Consider the following 18,011-nt stretch of genomic DNA (forward strand, 5'->3'; position numbering starts at 1 on the left):
TATATATAAATTTTTTGATGCAGAGGAATTGTCACAGGAATTTATACAACCAATTCTCCAGAGGCCTGTCACTACATTGCTCATGACAGCAAGACTGATGTAATGGTTGTGGAAAATCAGAAACAGCTGGACAAGATAATGCAGGTACAAGGTAGCTGAATGATTACTGAGAAACCACAATTTTTAATTTCTCAATGCTGTATTGGTCCTGAATACCATGTACACTCTCTGTGTCATAAAACCTTTCTTTGTGAAGTGTGTATGGTTACTCAGAAATCTGGTATCTTGTGTTAGAGCTCATGGGTGACTCTGACCCTCTGCAGTGTCTGTGGCACCAGCAGAGAGCTCACTGGATGGTTCACTGCAGGGTTACCTGAAAAAACCCACATTTTAATCCCATGTTTTTATTGTCACCACCTGATTCTGTTTGGAAAAGCACAGTCCACTTGAATGGAAGAGGTTATGCTCATGCAGGTTTGTAGAGGTCTGCCATTTAAATGTTAAAGATGTCAGTGTTCAGAATTATAAGAGAATGATACTCCTTCCAAGTTATCATCTTTTCCTGCTTGTACTATCAGCCATTAAGGCTCTTGGGTTTACTGCACTTTGGTGGCATCATGATCAACATTAGACAGACCTTAGTGAGAAAGCAGGAGCCTCCAAAAGTGAACAATCTCAATTTTGACAGAACTCTTGGGCAGCAGTGCCAGATGGAAAGACGGATTTGATGGCCAGGTGACTTGGGAGAGGAGCACAGGCAGCTCTTGGGAAGGGCTTGTTTGGCTGTCAGATATTGAGGGAGGCCTGTGGACTCATTAAACTTGCACCAAATGGCACTCTTTGCTGAAGCAGGAGGGCCCTCCATGGTGGAGCTTTCTGCCAAAACCACATACCTGCAAGAGAGAAAATATGGTGTTTTTTTTGTTTTTTTCAAGTGTATTTCATATATGCTGTTCATGAATTACTTTGTATTTTGTAGTTATGTTTTATATGCAATATGGAGGAAGATTTTTTTTAAGTATTCTATAAAAACCCACAGTCAGACATGCCTTCTTGCAGTGCCATTGACACAATACCAGGCTATGCTCTTTTCCTGGTTTTGCATTAATTGATATTTGGTGAGAAGGAAAGAAGCCACCCACAGAAATGATTTTTTTTGTAACATGCTGGTTGTGGGTGGGAAGATGAAAACTCCACAACTCATGAACCAGATTCTCATGAGACAAAACAACTTTGTTCATTATGCAGAGCTCACTTTTATACTTGATTCAAAACTCCCAGGCTTAGATATCTATTGGCTGGGATCTCTTTCTGCCCAGATCTCTGGCCAGTGATGTGCTTGCTTCTCAGCTTGGATGTGACTGGCTGAGGGTCTCCTGTAACTTATCTGGGAACATGTTCAGGCATGAACCAGGCCAGCCAAATTGGATTTGTGTTATGCTCAGATTTACTTTGTCCAGTCCAGGCCAGCTGTACTGTGACAATAGTGTGACAATTGTTTTTAGGAGGAGGCTGCTAAAAGCTTCCTCTGTACCTAGAAAAAAACAATAGCTGGCTAGCTCTGAGAATTGACAATGTATTAAACCATTTAGAAGCTGGGTCCACCTATGTGAAATCCACATTTTAAAAACGGGCAAGGCCAGGAAATCTCTCTCTTGCTTCCGGCCTTGAAAGGTGACCGGCCTTGGAAGGGCTCTGCTCTGGCTGGCCCCTCTGCGGCCTGCACGGCCTGGCTGGGCCGAGACCGGACCCCAGCGGTGGCCAGGCTGCAGGGCCACGGCTGCTAACATCTCACTGCCACTAAGCCCTGTGCCCCTGCTGTCAGCCTGCACCGAGCCGGGGTCTGCTGGGCCCCAGGAGCAGCTCTGGGCTGGGCTAGGTCCCCTCTGCCACAGCCCCCCCTGTGCAGCCCCAGCAGCTGCTGGGCAGAGGAAGGGGCCCTGCACATCCATCACCGTGACTGCTTTGGACACTGCCTGGCAGAAATCACCATGACCATCTGCAGGTCTGGGCAGGATACTCACTCCTTCACTGCACAGACCTGCAGAGCTTTTAATCCTCTCTCAAACGAGAGAAAAGGACAGAGTGAAGATACATAGAAGACAATATAAAGTCTCCAAAGTCAGTAAAGGAGGAGTCAAGTCCCAGATGGAAGGAGAATGAGGAGATGCCCTAGTATTGGGGCTGGAAGTTCTTTTGGTAAGGCCATGGAGATGGACTATGATACACTAAAATATTCACTTTTAATTCATGAGAAAGTGTGGGGGCATAGAGTATTCAAACTGTGGATGTGAGCAGAGGCATCTATGATGAAGCAAAGTAGATGTTGAAGAAGTTGTGATTCTATGAGAAGCTTAGAGAGATGAGAGTGTTGAAGACCCTTTGCCCCCAGAGAGAGAAGACTTCTGTTCTCAGAAATAAAAATTATCACCGAGATAGATGAAGGGAACCTTTGCTTTTGAACAGCTCATCCTTAAAATAGTACCCCATAAGTTGACATGACCTATTCACTCAGCTGTGGGAAGGCTGTGAAAATGGGAGGAGCTTCACAATTGCAGATTTTTTTATTTTTTTTTTTCTGGGCTGCTGCTATCCATGGAAATTAAAAAGCCACAAGAGAACTGTTTCTTGTTGAGAAGAAGAATGGCATGGCAAGAGAAAACTCCTCTCCCTACAAAAACTGATGAAAGACTATTGTAGAGGTGGTAACTGATTGAAAATCCCAGGCTTTGTCTCTGTGTTGTCAGTTAGGAAAGAAAAGGAGTCGGGCAGGGGGAGAAAAAGTATTCTGAAAGTTTTATTCTGATTATTTTTGTTCTTTTAGTTCTGTTAATAAAGTTTTCTTCGTACCTTTTAAGCTTTGAGCCTGTTTTGCCCTCCTCCTAATTCATAATTTACAACAGGAGATGGGTGAGTAATTCTGGTGGGTGCACTGGTGATTTTGGCCAGCACTAAACCCACCACATTGTTTGGTGCCTTGGCCAGGAAACTCAGATTAGTGAACCTAAACCACTACAGCTGTTGTGAACATGGAGAGAAGAATCCAAATGGAATAACTTGAGGGGTTTGGTTCATACACATTATGTAGAATAAGAGAGCTCTGGCCAGCACTGCTTTATCTAGCAGAGGGTTTTTTGAAACTTTTTTTCTGGAACTCAAGACTGAAATAATAACATCTCAATTGCTATCCTCCTAATAATATGTACATACTGGCTACCATCAAGCCACTGCTTTTGTATTGGCAAAATTCAGTTCAAAATGTGATTAATTGAAAGGCATCTGTGAGGCATGGGATCCCACAGAATTCTGTGAAATCAATGCTTCCTGCAGGCCATGCAAAGCACAAAATCACTGTTGTCTGCCTGTAAACCTGCAGCTTTCTATTTTTATTTATCCTTACAATGTGCATACAGCTTCCTTTGCTTTTTTCCTTAAGGAAGCAGAACTTTTATCAGCACTTGAATGGCAGTTTTTATTGAGGGACTTTATTAGTAATCACAGGTGAGGATCAGCTTCTAGCTTGACCTGCACTGTTCCTATATGTGCCCTTTTGTGCATTATGAGAAGGATGCGGAGGAGCCATTTCTAGTGTATTTTTCACTTTTTAAACCTTTTGACTAAACCTAGATTTCCTGGAGCAGACTGTGTAGTCTGTGTAGACTATGTAGTTTCCTCCCACATCCCTCTGCCTCTAGTTGAGCTAGTTGGTGATGAGTTTAGGGGAGAATATTTGGAGGTGGAGGAATATGGGAGGTTTTTGTGGCTGTCAAGCCATTACAGTTTTGGCAACATTAGAGTGGATAAAAGCCCACACAAGACATGAATAATAAATAATAACTTTGTTTTAAAAAATGCAACAGATCTGGAATCGCTTGCCACACTTGAAGGCTGTGGTGCTATATAAGGACTCCATTGCAGAGAGACATCCAAATTTGTACATGGTGAGTGAATACTAGAATAGAGGCATAACCAAATAATGTATGGGGTATTACCAGTTAATACATGGGATATTATTTATTTGATAAATTTCTACTGTGATTATATACCATTTAGAATGCATTGCTGTGTTCCAGCAAACACATTCAATAGCTTTATCAGCTTTTTGTGTTGATTTACCTTTGATACTTCACATTTAAAGTATTTGCTTTACTGTCTGTCTTGTGTCTTCCTGATATTTAACTTGACTAGGTTATGGAAACACCTGTAGGTTTTAGGTGGTAATGTGTACTCTCAAATGGTTAAAAATAAAATTGCTCCCTGATGCATGTGAATTCAGCAATTTTTAAAGAATCCAGTATTTTAACTGGACTAATCATCAGATTTTAGGCTGAAAAGCTTTAACTGTGGAAAAATATATTGAAAAGAAATATAATTTATTCAGTCTATAAAAATATAATGAACACTGAACAGCATTTAAATATTTTAAATACTTGCAGTTTTGATAATCTGATAAGAAAAAACTCATCTGTGTTTTTTTGTTTATGTCTTGCATATAACTTAATAATAAACTGTTAGTGTTCCAATAGTGTATATATTGGTATAGAGCATGCCTTGCATCTTGTACAATAAAAATATTAATACAAAGATGATCTTACTATTTAAAAAGATAAGGTGCTAGCATTTAATTCTTGAACAACTTGCACTTGCTGAAATGTAAATGTGTGAGAATTGCTGTATTTTTAAACTCTGGTTCAGTGTTCAGGTGTTATGTTGGGCATTTTCTCAGAGGAGCAGGATAGTTATGAGTGTCTGACAGTTGCCATAGTTTATGTCATCTAAAGGAAAAATTAGAGATCAGATCACCAAAGGCAGAAGTGATTGTTGCTGAGGTGTGATGCAGAGCAAACTACTGGCCCATGTGGCATTTGATGAAAGGGATTTGTGCCATTTGTGCCATGTGATGAGCAGCAGCAGGGACAGAGCTGGCTGAGCAGTGTGTGTTTCCAGAAGGCGAATGCAGAGTCAGGAGTGTGGTGTGACTGTTTCTGTACCTTCCACACTCGCTGGAATGCCAACACAATCTGTTGCAGGTGCTGCTCAGTAAACAAAGCCTGAGCCACAGATTCTCAGTGATCAATGCATTCCTCTGTGAGAATACAGTAAGGTCAGGAAACCAGGAACAGCTGCTTAGTGACATACAAACAATTACAGCCTTCACACCACCAGGCTTTCCAGGAGCTTGTGAAATTGATGCAGCCATATTCTGTGGGAAGGGATAGAATATGAGCTGCTACAGAGCTGTGCAGTGCCTCTCTTTTCAGAGATGTGGTTTGTTGGAAGAAAGTATAAAACTGATGAATTATCCTTAGGACAGCCTTACCACCCAAGAAAAGGAGGTTAAGGTGCCACAGAGGCTGACTTTAGTAGCCCAGTGGCAATGCCAGAGGTCTGAAAGAAGAAATTAAGTACCTTCAAGTAGAGGCTCTCCTTTTTTACCTCTGTTTTTCTCATCATCCCCATTACTGCTTAGTAGTCCTAGATACAGCTCCAAGAAATCACTGAAAAATGAAGGTGCTGCATCTTGCATTTAAATAACACACTTCTGTAGCACAGTATGAATCACATGATTGCAATAGAAAACTGACAGTTTGGTTATCAATTTTCTTAAAAAATACTGTGGTACTCTTAATTTCCAATTAACATTGCGATCAATGCTACACTTAACAGCACATCAGGGGTGTGCAACAGAAGCATCAGGGACCAACCCATATAATACAGAGGAGCAGGTTCAGAATTCTTCTAGGCCAATTTGTGGGGCACAAAAGCCCAGTGTCATCAAAGTTTTATCTCACTCTAGAATGAGCCAAATTTGAATGGAAGCTATGACCAGTATTAAATGCTGTTTCCTATAAAAGAGCACATAATTTGGGCAAATATTCATACATCTAGATAACGATGCTTTTGCAAAGAAGCTTTCATTCAATTGCTTCATAGTTATATAGTATACAATGAATTATAGATGAGCTGTCACAAGTATACTCTTAAAAATGATGCATCCAGATTCCTTTAAATAATACTCAAAATCATTCTTACAGTGTGAGAGTGTAAGAGTTGTAGCCTCTGTGACTTATCCATAGTATTGATGGTGGAGGACGAACAGTATTTCTATTCCTTCTTAGATATTGCTAAGACTCATGGCAGCACAGTTTTAGATAGTCTGATTGCAATTCACACATTAAGCTCTAAGACCTACCATAGACTCACCATATTTCTTCCATAGCCAAGATCTGGGGAAACTTGCCTTGGACACATGTTCAGAATAAGGCACTGAAATGTTCTAACATTTTTGAGACAGGAAAGACACAGTAATGTGTTAATTTGTAAGAAGCCATTTGGTATCCTGTATTTTCTGTTCCATGTTCTAGATGGAAGAGTTTCTGGAGCTGGGAGGTGATGTCTCTGACAGTACTTTGGATGACATTATTAACTCCCAGAAGCCAAATCAGTGCTGTGTTCTGATATACACCTCCGGAACAACTGGGAAGCCAAAAGGAGCCATGCTGAGTCATGACAATGTAGGTACTTTACACTCTTCCTGTAGCAGAGAAACAGCCAAGTGTGAGGATATGTATTCCTGTGGTTTTAAATGCCTGGTGCATCCTAGAGCCCTGAAATGCTTTTGCTTTTACAGCATGGACAGTGTACTACAAAGCAATGTTCAAAGTGCAGTCAGCTGTTTCTGGTGAAGTACAGGCAAGGTAAAGAATGAAACTCCATTCAAACAACACTTCACAAAGCTGAACAGTTCTTTATGAAAATTAAATTATTACCCACTGTATTTCTTGTGAGATCTAATGCATGAATTAATAAATATAATTCACAGATTGTCATAAAGTCTCTCAAGTGATGTCATAGGTCACTGTGAAATTAGCAAATCATATATATCAGCCAGCTACTATCAAAACAGCCTATGGACTGCTTTGGCAGATTTTATTAAAATTTGAGGTGGATGTGTAGGTTTTTTACTTTGCTGTTTCTTGTTCCTGGACTTGTGTGCAGGTTACTATGTCTGTCACTGGAGGATAATACAGCTCCAGTGCTCAGTGCTGCTGCTAACAGTAGCCATACCTGCATTGTTGCAAACAGAAAATTTCCAGTTACAGACAAAAGCAAAGTTGTTTGCTAAAAGGACCTTCCACAGAGGTTTGTTTGGAAAGATACGTGGTTGGTGGCTGAGCAAGAGTGGAAGGTGGTAGGGAACCTTTCTGAATACACAGAGAATCTGTGAAAAGGGATGGTCTAAGTTGAGACCTCACCCCTTAAAATAAAGCAGAAATTATTGCAGACATGCACAATGTGAAAACAGCAATTCACCCAAATGTAGGGAATTAGTGTAGTAGTACCTGGAAGCATAACATAATGAACCTGGCAAACACAAAGGCTGATTTGATGTTGCAGATCTGTGCTCTTCTATCTCAAGAGTCTGGTGTCATTTCCATGCCAGCTGCCAAACTATTCTTGGCTGCTGATCACAAACAGGCTATTTTTATGTTGACAAAAAGTGGAAAGCACACCATGCCTCTAGCTCTGCTGCTACCTTCTTTAGTCAAAAATATTTGTCACTGTTCTTGTGCAGAACCAGTGCTGAATCAGACCTGCAAGACCCTCCCAGATCTGCTGTAAGTGTGCCTGTGTGAGGCTTGGAGTAAAAGCAGTGAATACAGACCCATCTTAAAGACATCCTGTTCTTCCTACTGATTCTCCCACAGCTGCTTGTCCAGTGCTGCCACCTAAACTTGGATGGCCTGGCCTGGCAGCATGCTGCTCTTTAAAACCCTCTCTTGAGAATCTCTGTTTCCTTAGGCCAGGCCTACACTTGTACCTTTTCATTTATTACAAAGGAGCTGACAGGAACGTGCTGTGATAACAGGAATACATTTTTGATTTTGTGTCTGTACTCTGCCATCTTGAACACTCTCATTCCTGTATCCTGCACTACCCAGTTTGGATTACAGACTCCTCTGAGAAAGAGCTGTTTCTTTTTGTTGCTTGGGGTTTTCTGGTTTGCTTGTGGATTTTTTGGAGGGTGTTGTTTGTTTTGGTTTTTTTGTTTTTTGCACATATATCTTCTCCACTGTTTCTCACACCATCACATATATTTATGGGTCTTCCATAAGTGTTCTGATGATGAAGATATGCATATTTAGCATCCTTGAATTGCATCTTCTGAGACAGTGGGAAATGGGAAGAAGGAGGGGGAAACATCATCCAGGTTCACTAAGAAGTCAAGCAACACAACTTCAAAACTATTCATGTAGGTGCTGCCTCTCACAACAGTGGGTGTGTATGTGTCCCTTGGAAGCCACTGAATATCCCAGAGGAGCAGAGGGCAGTTCTTTTCTTCCTCCTGAGTGCTTAGGGAGTGGATGATCAGTATCAGGCAGTGAGCTTGTGGCTGATACTAAATTGTCCTTTTTTGCTCACTGATCACAGTGTATTTATTGTTCTTTTTCTAACTTGCAGATACAGCACTGGTGGAAGGTGCTGGTTTAATAGAAAGCCTGCAGAGCTGGAGAGTTGCAAAGGAAGGGACAGATCAATTTGTTTCTCGTCCATCCAGCCCATGGCTGCCTGGCTGAGTGTGTCACTAGGGCATGGGGAGCTGCTAGTGCTCACAGCCCAGTCAGGCACCACAAATGCTGTATTTACTTACATTATCTGCTCTTCTGTATTGCTGCAAAGGTCATCTGGGTTTTGGCAGTGTCCCCAGGGAACTGACAGTCTGGTGTGTGGTCAGTATTGCAAAGTCTTTCTGTGAGCACAGATTTTTCAGTTTCATTAGCACAGCAAGAGGATCCTTAGTTTGTGTTAAGAGGAAAAAAGGAAAAAAAAAACAAACCCCAAACCAAAATCCTCACCATATCTAATGTGTTTTATTATTTATTTAAACAGATAACTTGGACATCAGCCCATTGCAGCAGAGCAGGAGGTATGCAACCTGCAGAGGTCCAACAGGAGTCTATAGTCAGTTATCTTCCACTCAGCCACATAGCTGCACAGATCTATGACCTGTGGACTGGAATCAAATGGGGAGAGCAAGTTTACTTTGCTGAACCAGATGCTCTAAAGGTACCTTGTCTTGCATTACATCTAATTAAGATTGCACTTCTTTCTCTTAGAAAACATCACAAGGAGAGAATATGATATTTGAGAAGTTGTAGAGGATGAAGGTTGAGAGTCCATTGAGAGTTATGGAAGAATAAGAGTTATGGAAAAATAAAGTTCATTGTGATCCAGTGCTCTAGATTCTAATTCAAATATATCATTCATATCCATAAGGTTCTTTTAAGGCTAAAGAAGTATAAGCAGTTTTTGGAGAAAAGGGAGGCAGAAGGAACTAAACCATGTGTGTTTTTCCTCCTTGTGTAGGTACCTCCCCCAATGTGTCAAACCTGACACATATTAGTGCATGTGCTGACTGAAGTGGGCTCAGCAGCCCTTCTTTATGTCCTACATATTTAGTGATGTTCTACAGAACTAAACATTCAGATTTTACTTCACCAAACCCCTTTAACTCTTCTGTGTGCCTTTTGTTGAATTTATTTAATTATTATAACAGGGCAGCTTGGTCAACACACTAAAAGATGTGCAGCCAACATCTCACATGGGAGTTCCCCGAGTATGGGAGAAAATCATGGAGAAGTTAAAGGATGCTTCTGCTCAGTCAGGATTTATGAAGAAGAAAATGCTGTCCTGGGCTATGTCACTTAGCTTGGAGAGGAACCTGAATGGCTCAAACAGGTATGTTGTAAAATGAATGAGAATTCCAGCAACCTGGAAGCAGCAATTTGCTTGTAATAAACCATGAAGCCTCAGTGAGACTCTTTGTATAAATGGGTAGAATTTGGCTTGGCAATGCAGCAAATATTTAAATATAAAGATCATTCCATGATATTCCTTTGCTCATCTTATTATTCAGCTACTCAGATATATCTTCAAATTTCAGATTTCAGTGGTGTAGTTGCTCAGAGACACATTTACCTGATAAAAAATCAGGAATACAAGAGCTGTGTTTTATACAATACGTTTTTATAGATTCTTTATGTATTTGTTGAACTCACATACCTCAGGAATTGGAGGTAGGAAAGCTCTGAAGGTAGGAGAAATGAAAGACAGAAATAAATGAAATAATATGAAAAAAAAAATGAATAAATGAAAGGTAGAATAAAAGTAAGGTGACACATTCATCTTCCTTCATTTATTCAGTAATAAATATTACTTACTTATATTCTGACTTCTGTCAACACCCAAAACCAAATAACAAATACATCTCCTAACAAGATCTGTGCCTGATTTTGTTTTGAAAACTTCTTAGGTTGCTCTGACTTACTTGTGTATTTTGTACTCACCAGTGATCTAAAGCAGCTCTGGACAAGATTAGCAGACTATTTAGTGCTTGCAAAAATCCGCAGTGCACTTGGGCTTTCTTCCTGTCAGAAGCATTTTTCTGGTGCTGCTCCTCTCAATACAGAAACACTCTATTTCTTCTTGGGTCTGAACATCACCCTGTATGAAGCCTATGGGATGAGTGAGACCACAGGCCCACATTGCCTGTCTGGGCCTTATATTTACAGGCAGCACAGGTAATTTTGCTTTTATTACTATTTTTTTAGTATGAGCTGTTTAATTTTATCTATGAAAAGAGTATTTACTAAGGCCAGCAAAGATACTACAGCTTATTTTATTTCCCCTGAGTGCACTGGCACTCTGTTGTGGCTTTGGGAGTCAGAATAATTTCCAGTTCAGAATTTGAACATATTGACTCCATAGCACACTGTGCCAGGAGCACTGAAACTGAGCTATAGCATTATAGCCAAGCACAGTGACTCCATCTGACATAAACCCTAGTCCTGGCCCAAGGGAGGAATGCAAGACCTCAAAACAAAAAATGATTTTATGTCTGAAGATAAAGTGGGGGGAAGCAGCAAGCACAGGCCAAGACAGACTTCCAGAAACTGCTCAGACACCCTGATGAATCTGCCCTAGTGAAGGAGCATTCCATGGCTGTCGGACAGTTACAGCACAGTGAGATTTGCAGTCACGGATACTTTGACAGTTTCAGGGATTTGGCATGTGGGACAGCTTATCAGTATTATGTTTGATGTCTCTGTGATCCTTGTGGGGTTTTTTTTGCTCTTCTCTGGTAGCTGTGGTAAACCAGCACCTGGATGCAAAGTGAAACTGGTGGACAAAGATGCAGAAGGCAATGGAGAAATCTGTTTCTGGGGAAGGACTGTTTTCATGGGTTATTTAAATATGGAAGACAGAACAAAAGAAGCCTTTGATGAGGAGGGGTGGCTCCATTCTGGAGATTTAGGAAAACTAGACAAGGATGGCTTTCTCTATGTCACTGGAAGAATTAAAGGTAATAGGCAAAATCTTGCTCTCTCTTTATGGTAAATGTTCAGCACTATTCAGTCATCTTTTAGATGTGGTCCATCTAATGAAGTGTCTTTCCTCTAGTGCTGGCAGCATTGCCCTAACAGGAAGGTAAAATAAACTTTCCTATGAGAAAACCACAGTGGGCTCTGTGTTCAGGGAAGGTTTCCCTCTAGTCTGTAGTAAGTGGAGATGATTCAGTTCCTACAATGAGGCTTTTCATCTCCCAGACCTTTACTCAGTATTAATTACAATTAGCAATATAAACTACTAACACAGTTTTAAAGTGTCTTCTTTGATTTGAATTATATCATTAGGCTGTCCAGTCTCCCTTTGAATCTTGCCAAAGTGTCTTAATTGCACATTAGAATGTTTAGACAGGAAGGAGAGGCACCCTGTGTTATACAGAAGTTGTTGCTGCAGGTCAGAGGTCAGCTCCTCTAGTGCCTGAGGTGAAGTGTTTGCAGAGACCAGAGCTGAGGCTTGAGAGCAGAAGGGAAAGCTGCAGCTGAAGCAATGCCCTTAGGTGTTATTACAGGATGAGACTGAGTCTGGTCACTTGCTGACTTGGAGGTTTTCTTCGTGATATGTATTAGGGAAGATGTAACTGAGGAAGATTGAAGAATTGAGTAACTTAGAACCCACAATGAATCACTAGGGAGGTAACACAGATGAGTGAATTTGTCACAGGTAGCATGATGTCCTGCTAGGAATCAGGACTGAAGTTGTTACTATTAATAGACTGCACCAAATGCAGCTATCTTGATTTTAATTTGTTTTCTTATCTGATTTATTTTCCTTTAGCACGGCGGTAACAACCCCTTGTCTCAATCCATAATATTTGTGTTTCTCTTATATCTATCTTGATCCCTGAACTAATAGCAGTTACTCTAAATTGCAGGATAGGAAGACAATCTGGGACAAAATAACCATATGTCCAGTTTCATTGAAGTTTTAAATTGAAATCCAAAGAAGGACAATGAAAAACGAAGGACCAGAGAGATTGGTAGAGGATCTGAGACAAAGACAGGAATACTGCAAAAAGAGGGTGGAATGAAAGGAAAGTTAGACCTAGAAAAGTGTGTCTGTGTTATTTGGTGAAGCATGTTCTGAACTGCTGCAAAGACAATTATTGAGGACAATGAGAAGTCACCAATATAACAAAAATAATTGGAATTTACTTAGAGAATATTCAAGTTTGTAATAATTTCATTGAATATATGTATTACACTTCAGAACAAATGTTGCTTTTATCAAGCCTTCCTCCAGTAGTAGCTTATTTTTGTCTGACCCCTCTTGGTGGATTTAAGAATTGTTTTTAATCATGATGTTAACAATGAAGTTGCTTTTTGGTGAGATAGCAACAATAGCATAGAGGGTGAATCCTATGCTAATTTGGAAGAGATGATCTCTCACAGAAGAATTCCAGTTATGTAACAGTCCCTTGATAATAAACTGTTACTGGATTATGTAAAAAGTATCTGGAGCAAATACACCAAGGGAGATCTGAGAGCTTGAGCACACGTTTGAAAAATAGTAGCATTTTAGTTTTGAAGGTAATTAATAGGATTTGTGGTATTTGGAAAATATTATTTTGGAAACAAAAGCACCTCTTATTTTTTATGTCAGGATAAGGAAAGCAGGTTGAGCCAAACATTAACCTAACATTTGGAATTTATTTGAATTCAACTCATAACCTTTCTTTTTTTGCCTAGATTTGATTATTACAGCTGGAGGTGAAAATGTGCCTCCAATTGCAATTGAAGATGCTGTTAAAAAAGAGCTCCCAATTGTTAGTAATGCTATGGTCATTGGAGATAAGAAGAAGTTTTTGTCAATGTTCCTAACCCTAAAGGTAAACCAATTTTATTACTGCCTTCAGTGAAGTTATACACCTGCACCTAACAAAAGAATAATAATTTTGAATCATTTATAAAAGAACTAAAATTAGATGGGAGTATGTTAGCAGGAGGAAAAAACATGAAGCAACTACAGACAAATCCTGCTGGGTCTAAACTTAGGGTTACCTGATCTGCTAAAAATCCACATATTTACTGCTGTTTCTCCTACATATACAATAAGAGCTATTTTCTATTTAAATGCAAATTTTAATATTAGAAATGCTGGAAGATCGAGACGTTTCTGTAACAGAACACAACAATAGCTTTTACACTTACAGATGAGCAAAACAAACCAGTATTTCTGTTATGGGCAAACCTGGAAACTTTCCAACAGAAACATTTCTCTCCAATTTGTTATTTTTATAACACAAGAATGATGACTGTGGAACAAAAGAATTAATAGCCTTGTTGTGGTATAAGCTTCAATTGAGAAATCACTGTTTTCCTAAAACATCAGTTCTGTTTTCCTAAAACTTCAGTTCTGTGGACATACCTAGTGAATGCCACTTAGGTGTTTTCAAGTTGTTTACCTCTATGATTGATACTCCCTATCTTCAGGTACAATAGAAATACTGACTTTAGAAGTCTAAGAGCACTTCTATCTCAAGCTGTTTACATTACACCATAATTATTCCACTGAATGATGAGCTAAATGTTTCCCTGTAACAATGGAATCATTTGGAAAATATGGCAGAAATTCAAGGTCAGAGATGGACTCTATGGACTAATTAATTCACATGTTTTAAGTCTGTTCATGACATCTGCATATAAGCTGAAAATATTTGCATTTGGTAGCCAAGTGGAAAGAAAAGCCCTTTATGATCTGTAGGTGTTTCTGCTTTTTAAGATTTATTGAATATTTGTGTGTTTATCCTGAGCCTTCTTCCCAAGGGGGAGGGCCTGGGCAGCAAACCTGTTAATGCCTTTTAAGAATGAGCATTTCATTATTCACTTAATTTGATATTTTAGAGTGTGCTGGACCCAGATACATCTGATCCTACTGACATTCTCACAGAGCAAGCCAGAGACTTCTGCCAGAGGATTGGTAGTAAAGCCACCAAAGTGTCTGAGATTGTAGCTACGAGAGACCAGGCAATCTACAGGGCCATCCAGGAGGGAATCAACAGAGTCAACAGCACTGCTACCAACAGGGTTCACTGCATTCAGAAATGGATCATCCTGCCAAGAGATTTTTCCATTTCTGGTGGAGAACTCGGTAAGACTTACTGATTTATCTTGAGGTACACGAAGTTAAGAGGCTGCTGATGTAAGAATATTCAGTATAGGGAAAGGAGAAACAGTTATGCAGTGTGTGGTGAGGAATACAAAAATTGGAGTTTTTGCTGTCCACACTTTTATGAATCTGTGCTCATTTGCAAGTAGAGTTCTTAAATTACAGATTGCTTTAGGTAATTAAGCAATTTTGATTAAATCCTTGAGCATTAATAATTATGTATTAATAACTTCCAGTAATAATAGTGTAAGTGATGCCTGGAATGGCTAGAACAGAGGCTAGACAGAGTTAAAAGAGAAAGGTATTTATTGAAAGGCCTTCACAAGGTACACCTTGGGCAGTGCAGGAGTCTTGCAGAGACTACACCCAAAAAGGACCACTATCACACTTTTTGGACAGATGTCAAATTTGGTCCATTTGCATATCAGAGGTTAATGTCCAATTACAGCTTCAGGTGGTGGAGTCTCATTCCCCCAGTTTGCCTGCCCTGCTTCTCTGGAGTTTACATTTTTTGGGGCCTGTGAAAATAAGGTGACCTTGGGTTTCAGGCCTAGAGAGAAATTTTTTTTAATAAAACAGGAGAACAATAGCTGACAGGCTATGGAGTTTGAGAGTTATACACTAAAGCAGTACTGATCTGGAAAATATAAAAGCTAAAACTTAAGTCATCAAAAGTTTCTCTTTAAAAGAAAACAAACAAAAGAGATAAGATAGTGAAAGCCTGATAATGGAGCCCAAAGCACATTACCAGGCTCTTTGAATAAACTGGGACTAGTTTAAAAGCTTTCAAAAACATATTTTTATGAGAACAGTAGCCAGTTACCGCCCTTATCTGCAGCTCCCTTTGAAGTCCTCATGCTTATGTGGATGCAACCTCACAGATCACACTTGCTTCTCACTTTTAGCATTTATCTGTGCTTTAGAGGGGGGCATGTTCTTCCCAAAAGGCTCTTCAATAACAAACTTATGCACCAAAGCTCAAAAAACTGAGTATGAATTTTTGTTCCTATTTCTGGAATTGATTCTCCCTCTTTTAAGGTCCTACAATGAAGCTGAAGCGGCTTGCTGTGCTCGAGAAATACCAAAGTGAAGTAGACTCCTTCTATAAAGAATAAAAAGTGTTTCTCCAAGCATTAAGAAAAATCTGTGAGGAAAAGGAAGTATTTTCTCACCAAAAGCATTAACAAAGATTTATGCTTTGAGTAGTCTATTGAACCAAACCAATAGAAAGCTGCTGTCAGTTTAGTTGTTCCTGATACTCACGTGATCATTTGTCCTCTTTTTACAGAAGCATCTACAGTCTCCATTCTCTATTACTGCTTTTACTTTATGACCTGAATGACTAAAACATTCTTCTGTGTTGTATAAAGCAGATATAACTAACTCCTCTAGATTGAAACAAAGTTTTTTTATACAAACTTCCATTTTCCTTTTTTCTCTTCAGTTCTACTGGATGTTTCCTGTAGCTCATGATATATTTTGTCAGACAGCAGTACTGCCTAATGAAACTGTCATACCACTCCAGTGATAATTATTAAAAAGAAGAAAAATTCAAAAGGGCTGGGATTTTTTTCCCCTCCCAGAGAACACTTTATTTTTCACTAACACATTTCAGAACCTGAAGACACTCCTGTTTCTTTAATACCTACAATTCAGACTTCTGTGAACACAGCAATTCACTTCTTAAGTCCATGCTGGAATAAGCATTACTATTTCTCATAAAAACAAATAATCAGAAAAAGCAGGGGAATAGCTCCCTAAAACTGAAAGGCACAAAGAACTACAGGAGCTCTCACATTAAAATGCTATTACAGAAACTCTGTAAAATTGCTTACAGTGCTTGTCAGTGTGTATCTGCATGTTTCAGTATTCATATTGTAGTAATTCTGACAAATGTGTGCTGCATTTCTTCCTATCCATATGCAAAACAAATCACATTATGAGAAGGAAGTGCTTGGTACAAAGTTGTCTAAAGGGTGTGCTGTAAGTGATCTCTGGCAGGCAGCTCGAGTAGCTCACACAGGCAGGCAGCCACAGCCCATTATTGAGACAAAAAAATGATGCACAACAGGATAAGATTTCCATAAAAGTTCCATTACCAGTCTCATACATCTTACAGATGTAAGATTTGTTGCAAGTAACAATAATCAGCTCCATACATAAGACAAAGCAGCAGCCTAGGATTATAAAAACAAAATGAGCAATAGGACTTGGAAAAGTTTATTCTTCCCCATTTTGTGCGCAATGGTAATTCAGAATTTCTTTAACAGCATTAATCTGAAGGAAACAAGGAAGCAGCAGCTTGTAAAACAGAAAGAAATGTTGCCCTATTCACAAAAAGCAGTGTGGGAGGAATAAAGCTCTTCCAGCATGTTTTAGACTGTATAAAAAAGATGGGATGATTACTTTAGAGAGTGACATGAGAAGTTGTTACTCCAAAGTTATTTTACTTCTGAAATAACCAGCCCAAAACAGTCATAATAGATATTACTCCACTTAGTTACTTTCTATGAATAGAATGAAGCTGTAAGAAGCCTGCTTCTGGCAGGAGGGATAATCCTGTGCTATACCAACAAGTTTGAAAATAGGTATTTTCTTGTCAGGTGCAGGAATGGAAGCAATTCCTTGATATCAACAGATCAGAACGACTCAAGTGACGATCTGCATCTGCTGGGGAGGGGAGGGCAGTGAGTTGCTTTTCCACTCATTAAGCTTAGTATGCAAGGAAAAAATAGATTCAGATCCCCTTGAATAGGGATGAAATGTATTTCTGGAACATAGGCACCAGAGTCAAACTGTTGATCTGTCTTAATCCATTTAGGACTAGTCTCTTACATTCAGTTTCTAGAATAAAATTACTAGTTAATACAGGAAGACACACTGAACAGACTGTGCAGAAACTACAACACAAAAAGCATTCTAGCTGAATTACTGAAATACTTAAATTTGCAAAGTTAATACTGTCCCCTCACAAGATATATGGCAGAAGTAATTTTGTATAGTTTGCCCTCATTAGAACTCAATTGTAAAGTGTGTTTCAGAGAGGAAAACTTATAAGAATTATTTTGGTATATAGATTTGAAAAATAACTTTGCTTAAGCACTCATTTTCACCCCTTGTTAATGGTTGTAGGTGTTTTTAAAAGACAGAAATAGATTAAATCTCTAGAATTTCATATTTCTTAATTCATACCTTTGATGGGCAGGGCTGTATTTCATGTATCACCAGAGTATCTAAAGTGGTTTTCTCATTGCTTCTAATATAAAATTGCTATTTTAAGTTATTTTATACCCATTTCTGTGTATGAAGATCATCTTGTGCTATTCTTTTTAATTTCAACAAGATCAATAAAATAGGTTTTAAACATTAAGGTGCTTTTATATTTCACTAATTCTGTTACTGGTTTGTTTGCATAATTTTTCTACGTGGAAAGTAAAACCCTCCAATTGAAATGGAAAATATTAGACAGTTACAGTGCCAATAAAAGAATTCACTTA

At 39.2% G+C, this 18,011-nt stretch overlaps 1 protein-coding gene across 2 annotated transcripts in view; it reads left to right on the forward strand.

Annotated features, from left to right (window-relative positions):
* The window catches only part of ACSBG1 (acyl-CoA synthetase bubblegum family member 1), a 36,665-nt gene extending 18,781 nt beyond the window's left edge, over positions 1–17,884 (forward strand). For both annotated transcript variants that reach the window (XM_015638586.2, XM_015638587.3), the window contains exons 5-14: positions 24–144; positions 3,861–3,941; positions 6,366–6,515; positions 8,893–9,069; positions 9,560–9,741; positions 10,353–10,583; positions 11,148–11,365; positions 13,095–13,234; positions 14,250–14,496; positions 15,553–17,884. In XM_015638586.2, the coding sequence (XP_015494072.1) occupies positions 24–144; positions 3,861–3,941; positions 6,366–6,515; positions 8,893–9,069; positions 9,560–9,741; positions 10,353–10,583; positions 11,148–11,365; positions 13,095–13,234; positions 14,250–14,496; positions 15,553–15,629 (1,624 nt within the window). In that variant the 3' untranslated portion in view covers positions 15,630–17,884. The remainder of the gene's footprint in view (positions 1–23; positions 145–3,860; positions 3,942–6,365; positions 6,516–8,892; positions 9,070–9,559; positions 9,742–10,352; positions 10,584–11,147; positions 11,366–13,094; positions 13,235–14,249; positions 14,497–15,552) is intronic.
* Positions 17,885–18,011: the final 127 nt, after the last annotated feature.

Source organism: Parus major, chromosome 10 (assembly GCF_001522545.3).
Source record: "Parus major isolate Abel chromosome 10, Parus_major1.1, whole genome shotgun sequence".
Taxonomy (NCBI): Eukaryota; Metazoa; Chordata; class Aves; order Passeriformes; family Paridae; genus Parus; species Parus major.